The sequence below is a fragment of the Arvicola amphibius genome, chromosome 18 (assembly GCF_903992535.2).
Source record: "Arvicola amphibius chromosome 18, mArvAmp1.2, whole genome shotgun sequence".
Lineage (NCBI taxonomy): Eukaryota > Metazoa > Chordata > Mammalia > Rodentia > Cricetidae > Arvicola > Arvicola amphibius.
In genome coordinates, this window is record NC_052064.1 from 7,048,316 (window position 1) to 7,060,728 (window position 12,413).

At 39.2% G+C, this 12,413-nt stretch overlaps 2 protein-coding genes across 10 annotated transcripts in view; one reads left to right on the plus strand and one right to left on the minus strand.

Moving 5' to 3' along the window:
* The window catches only part of Kmt2e (lysine methyltransferase 2E (inactive)), a 68,023-nt gene extending 60,146 nt beyond the window's left edge, over positions 1-7,877 (plus strand). For 2 of the 4 annotated variants that reach the window (XM_038315209.1, XM_038315210.1), the window contains 10 exons: positions 142-396; positions 558-702; positions 1,132-1,382; positions 1,710-1,766; positions 1,895-2,458; positions 3,434-3,720; positions 4,237-4,325; positions 4,429-4,554; positions 4,688-4,773; positions 5,519-7,877. In XM_038315209.1, the coding sequence (XP_038171137.1) occupies positions 142-396; positions 558-702; positions 1,132-1,382; positions 1,710-1,766; positions 1,895-2,458; positions 3,434-3,720; positions 4,237-4,325; positions 4,429-4,554; positions 4,688-4,773; positions 5,519-7,027 (3,369 nt within the window). In that variant the 3' untranslated portion in view covers positions 7,028-7,877. The remainder of the gene's footprint in view (positions 1-141; positions 397-557; positions 703-1,131; positions 1,383-1,709; positions 1,767-1,894; positions 2,459-3,433; positions 3,721-4,236; positions 4,326-4,428; positions 4,555-4,687; positions 4,774-5,518) is intronic. The other 2 variants (XM_038315211.1, XM_038315212.1) reach the window with 2 other exon arrangements.
* A 2,012-nt stretch (positions 7,878-9,889) lies between these two features.
* Positions 9,890-12,413, minus strand: part of Srpk2 (SRSF protein kinase 2) — a 189,376-nt gene continuing 186,852 nt past the window's right edge. For all 6 annotated transcript variants that reach the window (XM_038315218.2, XM_038315214.1, XM_038315217.2 and 3 more), the window contains one exon: positions 9,890-11,917. In XM_038315218.2, coding sequence (XP_038171146.1) covers positions 11,733-11,917 — 185 coding nt within the window. In that variant the 3' untranslated portion in view covers positions 9,890-11,732. The remainder of the gene's footprint in view (positions 11,918-12,413) is intronic.

Here is a 12,413-nt window from a genome sequence, read left to right on the forward strand (position 1 = left end):
TCCAGCCCCATAACATGAATAATATAAATTACCCAACTTATCGTCTTAGACGATGTGCCAATATCTAATTTGATATTAGAATATTCTGTAGTGGAATCTGTGCAATTACTATATAGTGATCCAAATGTTTCTGTTCTCTAGCACTTGGTCAATGAATGGTTAAGTGAGAAGAATGAGAAGACAGGAAAACCTTCAGACAGCCTTTCAGAAAGGCCTCTGCGCATAACTACAGATCCAGAGGTGTTAGCTACACAGCTCAATTCTTTGCCAGGTCTCACTTACAGCCCCCATGTATACTCTACTCCTAAGCATTACATTAGATTTACATCACCATTCCTTTCGGAAAAAAAGAGAAGAAAAGAAACTACTGAAAACATTTCTGGCTCATGCAAAAAGGTAAACTTTTCTTTGGATATAAAAATCTAGGAGAAGCCAAATGCAAATTTCAGTCCTTACTACAGCTCCTCACAATGAAATGCTTTTGTGATTGGCTTTGCATTTTATAGGTTATATAAATAGCTAAAAACTGATTCTTATTTATTTTTTGTTTTATTCAGCGATGGTTGAAACAAGCCCTAGAAGAAGAAAATTCAACAATTTTACATAAATATCATTTACCTTGTCAGGAAGGATCCAGAAGTCCTATAGTTAATGGTGAAAATAAAAGTCCACTACTGTTAAATGACAGCTGTTCCCTCCCAGGTAGTGTTTCTTTCGGTGGTGTTTTAGTGTGAGGAATGTGGCAGGGACAGCTGTAGTTTTGCGACAGGCAGTCTATTCACTGCTGTGTACTTTAGAAAAGAAGCCTGATGCTATAGGCTTCCTCTTTCTGTTCAACAGACCTTTGCATGTATACAGACATAAAGCCGTGGTTGGAGTTCAGTGTGGGGCTAGGTGCTTTCCCATGGGTTCAATAGGACAGACATCAGTTACAGTAACATTAGTACTTAATAATAAAGCCTTTTTTGTGACTTCTAGGTTTATAAGCTTCTATTTGCTAATACTGAAGATGTCATGATAGTATGTTTTTAAGAACACTAGTTTTGGGGTCAAAGTCATTGTAATTACTGTTACTTATTTATAGCAAGTCCCAGCAGTATGGTTCCTTATAGATTATTATTTCACCAACAGATTTAACTACACCACTAAAAAAAAGAAGACTTTATCAGTTGCTAGATTCTGCTTATTCAGAAAGCTCCACCCCTACTCCTTCACCGTATGCTACACCAACTCACACAGATATCACTACTGTGGACCCCGCATTTGCGACTCCTCCACGGATCAAATCAGATGATGAAACTTACAGAAATGGTTATAAACCCATATATTCACCAGTGACCCCAGTAACTCCTGGCACACCAGGAAACACAATGCATTTTGAGGTGAGACATTTGAATGGGGGGAGGGAGAGAGCAATGTCCATTCCTGGTCGAACTTTTTTGGCAAATTCCTGTCCCTGCCTTGTTAACTAGTGTGGTGAGAAACTAAGAGAAAATTGGGAACCTACACTTACATAAATTTAAACATTTTTATTTGTGCCACAATGAGCATTTTCTTGTAATATGTATATCAAATTGACCTAAAAGCAAGTGTCTTCAACAAGGTTTAAATCTAAAATCCGTGCATCAGTCTTTTCATTTTAACCTTTCATGTCTACAAACTATATTACTGTATTTTAATTTCTAACTTTGCTCATTACTTTTATGTAGAATATTTCCTCCCCAGAAAGTTCTCCAGAAATAAAGAGACGCACTTACAGTCAAGAGGTAAGGAATTATCAAAAAAAAAATTCATTTGCTCATTTTCTCTAATATTATTTTGCTTAAATTACTGTTAGATAGTAAATTGTCCCTAAATGGTATTGTGTGATTCCCCTTTGTCCTACCACCAACAGGGATATGATCGATCTTCAACCATGCTAACGTTGGCGCCTTTTAGAAATTCCAATTTAACTGAACTGGGCCTTCAAGAAATAAAAACTATTGGATATACCAGCCCTAGGAGTAGGACTGAAATCAGCAGGCCTTGCCCAGGGGAAAAAGAATCTGTGTCAGACCTTCAACTGGGACTCGATGCAGTCGAGCCAGCTGCCTTACAAAAAACCATGGAAATACCAGCCCATGACAGGACTGAGCCCAACAGCCAACTGGACTCTACCCACTCTGGGCGAGGGCCAATGTATTCTTCCTGGGTTAAGAGTCCTGACAGAACAGGAGTTAACTTCTCAATCAACTCCAATTTGAGGGACTTGACACCCTCTCATCAGTTGGAGATTGGAGGTGGCTTCCGAATAAGTGAGTCAAAGTGCCTGATGCAGGATGACACTAGAGGCATGTTCATGGAAACAGCTGTCTTTTGTACTTCTGAAGATGGGCTTGTCTCTGGTTTCGGACGGACTGTTAATGACAATTTGATCGACGGGAGTTCCACACCCCAGAATCCACCACAAAAGAAAAAGGTTATAATTTAACAATTTATAGTACTTTGAATGGGTTCTTCCTCAGTGCTCCTAAGGGTTTATTGGTAGTTACAGCATTGTATGAGGCATTTGTAATTTGGCTATTTAAGTTAAGGCGGGTTTTTTTGTGCGTACATTTTATTTTAAAGCTTCTTGTAAATAATTTGATGTTCCTAAGAAAGTAAAAATTACAGTTATATGAAACTTCTAATAAGAAATGTAGTTTGAGGTAAAAGACTCAAGGTAATTTCTTTCATAAAACAAATAACCTTTAAAAAATAAACCAAAGACCAAAACAATAGGTAGATAATTGTTCTTATTTCTCTTATTTTACATTGAGCAGGCAGCCTTGGAGAGAAGAAATGCCTCTTCACCATCTCATAATACTTACAGTGTTTAGGCCATGGATGTAAGAGTGCTTTGGAAAGTATGATACTGTTTGATAAGATTCTATCTTAATACACAAGTTCCTAATTTTGAGACAGAATGCCTTATTTTGCAAGAATGGGAGAAAACACACTTATTTGTTAAGTAACTGATGTATAAGTCAACGCATTTTAGTGATATGTGCTTTTAATTTTTATAACAGAGTCCAGTTGGCAACTTTGTGGGAAGCAATGTAGTATAGTGGAAAGAGCACGGGCTTTCAAATAAGACCTAGGTTCGAATCCCGGCTCCAACACTCACCAGCTGTGTGACCTGGAGTGAGTGAGTTACTCAATTTCCTCATCTGTAAAATGGGGATGATAATATACCTATTTCTTAGGGTTGTTGTGAGGATTAAATGAGATAATGCATATAAATCATCTAAATACCATGCCTGGCATATAGTAGGCATTTAATTGTTAATTATTTATGGAAAATTCAATTATTCTTACATAATTTTCCTAATATAAATGTTACAGTATCCTTTTTAAAATTGATTCTGATAAGCACAAGAATAAAAGATTTACTTTTTTTTTTTTCTTGTTTAAGGTTTCTCTGTTAGAATACCGTAAGAGACAACGGGAAGCTAGGAAAAGTGGTTCTAAGACAGAAAACTTTGCTTTGATTAGTGTATCACCTCACACAAGTGGGAACCTGGGCAACAGTGGCGATGGGTGTGTCCATGGCAGTGAAAACAGCGAGCAGGGAGAAAACCAGGCCAGCTTGCCTTTGCCACCGCCAACTGCCACTTACAATGCCTCTTGTGAAGAGAGCGGCAGTACCTGTCCTGTTAAAGACGCCAGTGCCAGTGAGAAGAAAGACCCAGAAGTTCAGTGGTAAGCCCTTCCAAAATGTGCCGTTGTGAAGGAGAAAAAAAAAGGTTAAGAGAGTTACTCCTCCTGGTTGTTTATTGTCGTGACCTGGAAAGATGGGTGCCATGTAAATATTCCTTTCTGCAGAAGCCGGCATCCCACTCAGCATCATACACAGGTTTCTTTCTTTACATCCCTACCAGTTACCTCTGCAATGCAGCTTCCCACTACAGTATTTTTGCTCCCTTTGTTAAGTTGACATGACCTTATAAATGTTAACAAAGTATTTCCAACATACCTTCCTTTTTACCAAGAAACTGCCAAAGACTAATGTTAGTCTAATTTCAAGTAAATAGGAATAAAAATTTCAGTTTGGAGTGTGGTTAACAATTAGACAGCTTTTCTCAAAGCTTAATACCAAGGTGCTGTCCCAGTATAGCAAAATCCTTCATCTAAAGGACATTTCATTCATCAAGAGACAGAAAGTGTCATCTAGGTGGCAGCAGCATCTCTGACCTGAGGATGTGTTTTATCTTAAAGGACCGCCTCCACTTCAGTGGAACAAGTGAGAGAACGGAGCTACCAGCGAGCATTGCTGCTCAGTGACCACCGCAGAGATAAAGACAGTGGTGAGCATTCTTGCTTCTTCTCTGCCAAGTGCAGCTGACTGTTTGTCCCCTCTTCTCTGTTAGCACTAATGCTGTCTCTGGGTCTGCTCTGCTTCATCTCCAGGGGGAGAATCACCATGTGTCTCATGTTCACCGAGTCATGTTCAGTCTTCACCTTCATCTCATTCAAATCACATTCCCCCGGTACACGCTAAGAGCCTAGTCCCTTCTTTGAGTGAACTTATAGCAGGTCAGTAAGTAGATGACTTTAAAGTACTTTATAGTTAGAAAGAAACTGTACACAGCAAGCACTGTGTGTCTGCATGGGAGGAACTATTTGTCTTGTAATCTTTCGTTTACTATAGGTTTCTTCTGCTTTACAGATCCCGATCCTGAAAATCCAGAACCCACAACTATGAGTGAATGTCCATCCCCTGACACTTCTCAGAGTCCATCAAAAATGAGCAAGGTAATAACAATGACCTTTAAATCAGGCTTTTTCCCTGCTATATCAAGTATTAGTTTATGCCTTCTATACTCTTCCTGTTTATCATTCTTATGCTCAACTGTGACAAACAGCTCTGGCTCAACGTTGCAGTGTTTACTCCTCTTTTCATGGGAAACAATTTTATGACCTGCCAGTCAGCACTCCACAAACAAAAGCTCAGGTGATAGTCAAAAGGAACGCTAAGCCAATATGTGTATACTGTTGTAAACTAAAGGTGAGGGATCTGAGTGCCTTGGACTTTTAAATTAAAAGATCGTAGGCATTTAGATAGTCTTACACTGGTGTCACCCTTAAAAGTTAAAAAAGTATTAAAAGTCTAAATGGTACGTTTTATGAACAATTTTTATTTATCCAAAGCAGTTTATCTTTAGTTGGGTCAAAAAATTAGAGTTATGAAATTAAAACTTGCTGAGTTTTAAGGTTGTCGAAAGACACCTCTCTGTTTGAAAAAGAAAAGGCAAATTAAAGACCATTAATTCATCAAAATTGAAAGAATTCAGCTTAAGCTAAGTCACTGTAAGAACATACAAATTGTACTCAGAAACACTCGCCTTTCACCATCATGGGCCTCTGAGCTTGTCATGCTGACAATGTTTCCTGCCCTCTTTTAAAATATAGTAAGCAGTGACAGTCAACTTCAAGGTACTTTATATATTTTTTAAATTTACATAAACAAAACATTTATGTGATTTTTTTTTCTTCATAGCCTAGTTCACCGGGGCCGATAAATCCTGCTCAGTCACATGGGAAAATACTCACAAAACCAGATTCCCACTGGGAGGCAACAGTCATTGTGTCAGAAGCTGAGAACAGCGCTCACCTGAAAACAGAGCTCCAGCAGAAACAGCTGTCAAACACCACCCCAGCACTTTCCAAGAACCACCCTCCTCAGGCCCATGTTCGCAATGCAAACGAGCAACTTCCACAAAAGCTGCCTTCTGCACCAACAAAGTTGCACTGTCCTCCATCACCTCACATAGAAAACCCTGCCAAGTCCTGCACGCCTCACACAGCTGTGCAGCATGGTCACCTCTCACCAAAGCCTCCTTCACAGCACTTAGGGTCTCCCTTCAGGCCTCACCATTCACAGTCACCTCAAGTTGGAACTCCTCAGCGAGAGACTCAGAGGAATTTTTATCCAGCAGCACAGAACCTTCAAGCCAGTACTCAGCAGGCAACTTCTGGAGCATTATTTACACAGACACCCTCAGGACAATCTTCAGCAACATACAGTCAGTTTAACCAACAAAGTCTCAACAGCACGGCACCGCCCCCTCCGCCCCCTCCGCCCCCCTCATCATACTATCAAAACCAGCAGCCCTCTGCAAACTTTCAGAATTATAATCAGCTAAAAGGTAGTCTTTCCCAACAAACTGTGTTTACATCTGGACCAAATCAAGCACTTCCTGGCACTGCAAGCCAGCAATCAGTTCCAGGACACCACGTTACTGCAGGGCATTTTCTGCCATCTCAGAACCCCACCATTCACCATCCAACTGCTGCTGCTGTGGTCCCGCCCCCACCTCCACCCCCACCTGCTCCAGGACCACACCTCATTCAACAGCCAGGCTCACATCAGCAGCACTCCATAGCACATGTGGTCGGGCAGGTTCATGCTGTCACCCCTGGGGCACACATTCACTCTCAAACTACTGGACATCATTTACCACCCCCCCCTCCACCTCCTGGTCCTGCCCCACATCACCACCCACCACCCCATCCTTCCACAGGACTACAGAGTCTACAAGCACAACACCAGCATGTGGTAAACTCAGCACCCCCCCCACCTCCTCCTCCTCCAGCCAGTGTTCTGGTTTCTGGGCACCATTCAACATCAGGTCAAGCCTTACACCACCCACCTCATCAAGGACCTCCACTTTTTCCTGCAAGTGCTCATCCAGCTGTACCACCGTATCCCTCACAAGCCACACATCATACCACTCTGGGACCAGGACCCCAACACCAGCCTTCCGGAACAGGGCCACATTGTCCATTACCAGTTGCAGGTCCTCATCATCAGCCCCAAGGACCTAACAGTATTCCAACACCTCCTGCTTCAGGGTTCTGTCCTCATCCTCATCCTGGCTCTGTGGCCCTGCCACATGGGGTGCAAGGACCTCAGCAGGCATCTCCAGTGCCTGGACAGATTCCAATTCACAGAGCACAGGTGCCACCAACATTTCAAAACAATTACCACGGTTCAGGGTGGCATTAAAATGGACTCTAATAACATTTTTTAAAATGTTCTGTAATATAAACTGTATATTTCATATGTACCTATTAAGGTACTTTTTAAAGCTTGTACATGAAACTTTGTATAAAAACAAAACAAAACAACAACAACAAAAAAAACCAAAAAACACCAGTGCTCTTTCATTGTATTTTTCCCATTTTTGCTTTTACGATTTCTTAAGAAATGTGCTCTTAGGCCAGTCATAGGCATCTTTATTTTGTAGGTGAACATTCCAGCTGTTTTTCTGGCCATAGATCTGATGCTACATGACCTTTAAATTTTATTGTTGCAGTTAAATTCATTTAGTGAGTATTTTCTATATTATTTTATACATATGCATTAAATAAGGAAAGTACTATGAGGATTTCTTTTTTATGGTCAGCAGTTCTGTGAGTGCATCTTGGGTCTGAAAATGCAATACAGGTTTTTATAGTTTGGTGTGGACATGGCTCATTTTGTTTTATCAGTTTTTTGCAAGCAAAATGTAATTTAATGTATAGATTATTTCTAGTGATTCCTGACAGACTGTAAATACTACATTTCTTTTGCATATATAATTCCTTCCAGCCCTTTTCATTTGGTAACAGCATTGTACATATGGCAAGTCTTTTGCAAAAGTGTGATCTCTGTGAAAGTAGTCCAGTATATGACCTTTCCTTTTTATTTCAAATATGCGGTCACATTAAAGCACTGGTTGGGCATTTTAATTCATGTTAATAAATCACAATTATGTCAGTTTTACTAAACTGTTCTGTACAACTTCTGAGATTGAGATCTGCTTAATGATTTTACAAAAGTTAACGATTTTCAAATATAATTTGTAAGGAAAGAACCTTCCACCTTCTTTTAGTGACTACTACCTCAACTGCACGGCAGGCTTCCAGCAGTGAATCTGGGTGATTCTCAAAGTCCTTTCTGTCATTTGCCTTTTCTTCATGAGGCATGAGTCACAGGAAATTTAAATAGCCAAGGTGTGTGACTTTACTTCTTAATAACAATCTAATATACAGAATTACAAAATTAATCCAGATTATTAGTGTATTACACACTAAACAGATGCACACTGCAGCTTAACAGTTTGAAAAGAAGTAATTTACCTAAAACACAAAAAGATTTAATTTGCACTTTAGAATCTCACTGTAATACCCTACTAATAGAATTGATATGGAATTGTAATGTTTACTATCTAGCTTTAGTGCTTTTTTAAGTTGTAGAAAATGGATTTCTTAAAACAAAGGGGAAAGGCAGGCTGAAATACGTCAAGTAGAATGAAGGGGGCCTCAGTGAATATCTTACTGCTGCAAGAAAATTATATCAGTTGTGATTTTTTTCTTTTTTTAATTTCCAGCGTTTGCCGTCTACCTCTCAGGAGTACAAAATCTATCAATAGCAGTGATCCTATTTATCAACATTCAAATACATGGCATAATTTCACCATAGCATATAAACTTTGTTCATCAGGGACAAAAGTAAACTTTTAAAATGACTGAGATCTGGTAGTGACTTAAATTGTATCATTTAATTTCCATTTGGAAATCAGCTGCTGATGATACATGGGAAGACAACTAACTCCCTTAGGGTTTAACCCTAGTAATCCTCTTCAAGTTTCTGAAGAGCATCAGTCAACGTTGGCCCCCCACTTTTTTTGTTTTTTTGAGTCGGGGTTTCTCTGTAAAACGGTCATGGCTGTCCTGGAACCCACTCTGTAGACCAGCCTGGCCTCAAACTCAGAGATCCACCTGCCTCTGCCTCCTGAGTGCTGGGATTGAAGGTGTGTGGCCATCACTGCCCAGTTTAGCTTTGCCATATTTATCAAAGTCCTTAGGATGTTCACTAAAGAAACAGTTTGAAAAATGAAGTTTCATTGTTCCTCCAGACAATATCAGACACAGACCAAAGCTAACTAGCATGAAAATGTAAATAATATTCAACTCCTTAAAATGGACTACCCTTTATTCAACATCTTTAAATCCACATACTTTCAAAATAACCTGTTATATTAAGAAATTCAGAATGAAAGCTGTTACCTGAAGGATATTAACTAAATACAAGTTTTGATGGGCACTCTATCAAGCTTTTAATTAATTAAAAGTGTGTGTGCAGGGGAAGGAGTGGCACACCCACGTAGGCAGGCAGATCTCTTGGGTTTAAGACCAGCCAGAGCTAAGGGGAAAAAAAAAGGAAGAAAATAATTTGAGCATGTTTTCCACTCCAATGAAAGTTCTACTTATTACCTTATCTATCAATAAATAATTCATGGTGCAGAGAATATGAAAAACCAAGCAGATCTCACCTAAAAAGGATGTTTCATTGAAACTCTTAAAGACTACCCACTTTCTCTTTGGCAAGTTCTGCCAGATTAGCTATTTCTGAATCTGTTAAAGTCATACATGCCTACTGCTTATAATTTTCCATGAGGATTTCACAGGGTCTTTGAACTAAAAATACTGAGTTGGTTATAGTGTTCTGAATATTTATTCTTTTCTTTTTTTACACTTTTCATACAGGATCTCACTAGCCTTGGCTGGCCTGTAGACCAGGCAGGACTAGAACTCAGAAATCCACCTGTCTCTGCCTCCCTGGGATTAAAGTCCTGCACCACGACACCCAATCTTTCTATTTTTATCAGCATGCTACCAAGAATCTGATATAACCATATGGTACCCAATCACAAATGTGTTTCTTTGTAGAACTTCTTGTATGTAAAGTAGCTAAGGTATTCAACAGGAAAACCACCTTAAAATTATATTCTAGCTTTCTTTTCCAACATGAGCTAAAACTACATTAGACAAATTTCATTCAAATTGTAAAAAGTCTTTCAGACATAGGGAAGACATAAATATATACTTTGTGGTTCTTATACAAGTGTTTATATGATGATAACACTCAACTGCCACCATCTGTCATAGGATCTACATGGACAGCCTCATTAGAAAAACTCAGCATGCATAGTACATAAATGAGTGGAACCTTCTACTTCACAAGAGTGTGATACAACAATGCTAACTCCTAAAGGATATGTGTCTTGTCTGTTCAGAGTGAAAGATAAGGAGTAGGAGGGAAGAAAACGGAGCACTTATGATGAAACACTGGTTTTAAAAAAGGGACCATCCACACTGAAGCCTTATTCCTGAAATCCACAAGTGATCTCCTGGTAGTAAGGTTTAATGTGTCCTATGCCTTCATTTGTGCCTCCTTTAGCTTTGGTGACTCTACTGAGAGCAAATGTATGTTGATTCTGTCACTTCAAATACAGGGCAATGACCAAGGCAATGTCTGGAAAAAAAACCCAAAACACTTTAATTTTTTAAGACAAGTGCAAGCACCCCAAACAAAGGATTATTGTTACAACACTTGTTAGCTTTTCACAATCTAATTATTGCAAAGGCATATGGATAAATGTTAATGAACAAAGTCAAGAAAAACGAGGCACCTTAATGAATAAAAATTTTTTTAAAAAAGGACATTCAATTCACTGACTTCTAAGAGGCTAAATATACCTCTCTATGTTACATTCTAAAATTGTATTGCCTACTAATGGTTTGTATCCTGAATTCTACAATTAATTTTAAGGAACTGCATAAACTAAAAATGTACGCGGCCTGCAAAGGGGAAATTATTTTCTCATTCATGGAAAGACAATGGAAAGGAGTAAAACTGCTGTAGCGAGTAAAGCTGCTTATGGAATGAACATGATCACTGGTACCTGTAAGCTGTGAGGAGTGTTCTGTCCACTGTGCTGCAAACTATAAGCCACACCTTGTGTTCTAGACAAACACGATCATGCTTTTCCAAAAATATATTATTATTTTCATTCCACACACAACATATTTCTCTTGTCCAATTTAATCTACATATTTAACTTACAGTGCTGATAGGAGGCACTGGGCCATCACATTTTAAGTGGGAATGACTTATTCTTAAAAAGTAGTTTTAAAAATATGAAAAAATACAAATGGGACTGCTAGATTATAGCATAAATTTTTGAATGAAAACCAAGTTTTTCTTCCTTAAAATGCCACAATTTAAAGCCCTCCTTTCAAGTGGCACCGAATCCAGAGCCATTTGGACTGTTATGGAATGAAAAAGTTTGTGCAACTTCTTGAAGCAGTGGAAATCGCAACATGCAATGTGTGCTAAAAAGCACTCAGGACTGGGTAGCTTTTCTGAATGTGAATCCTCGTCCCCTATTTATGCAAAATAACAGTTACATACACTATAATACAGGAATGATTTCCCTTTGCCAGAAGAAAAAATTGTGTATTTCCTCATTCTTTCTTGGTTCCAACTGATAATTTCTTAAGATTGTAAATTATATAATACTCAGCTAAAATGTGTCTTCATAAATAGTTACAAAACCTGCCAAAACACAAAGGGGAAAGTATTTTTTGTTCAAAAAAGAAATGACATTTGAATGTCACACAACACAAGAAACAATGCTTAGAGACATGTTATTGTTTCCAGAAGAAGATGGCCAGTAAACTACTTAGCTGAAGACAGAGACTACCCGTCCCCAGGATCATGGTGCACAGAAAGCCAAGTGTCAAACAACAGTACCTCAAAGCAAACAAAGGTCTGAGTGTGGAGCCAGCTCACTTGTGATCCTGTTAAAGAATGAGAGCCACTGTTTAGGTCCAATGGACTGGGAAACATTTGCTAGCTCAGAATGCTATATTTGTAGAATCTGCTAAGAATTCAACCAAGGATGTCGAAGGCATTCGCCAGCTGAGGCTCGTTTTTCTGGAACCATCTCTAACATTGGAATCAGGAAATCTGTAAACTGTGCAGCGTCTTCATGGGGCCAGCCATACTTTTCCACAAGTACATCAAAGAGGCTCCAGGGTTTCAGCTTGGTGATGTGCCGCAGTTCTCCTGCAGAAAAAGACGCATACAATTACAAAAGCTCAGATTTGCACATCCCTGAACTTAATTGGTCCGGACAGACTTTTTTCAACTTAGCAGGCAATCTAACTCTCAAAACTTTGGAAACAACAAAGGAAGCTAGCTCTCTCCTCATAAGCAAGTCTCATGGAAGAACTAATGATTTTGTCCAAGCTAGCTAAGTGGATGTAAACGGATTAAGAGTTTGTATAAACAGCTCTGAGCTTCTTGAGATACAAAAGTATACAGAATATTTGCATTTCCACCACCCAAGAACCACTCTCACTTCAGTTTGGGTGCTGTTGTAATTTGTAAGCTTGCTTAGCAAAACCTGTATGATGCTTAGCATTTGAAGGCCTTATACTACTGCATTTTACCATGCAAAGAGAAGGAAGTCTGTGCCCCTAGAACAATGCTGATAAGTGTCTCTGGCGGTACAGATGTCCACTGGGCTACATGATCTAACAGGCACATGTACACAGCCAGT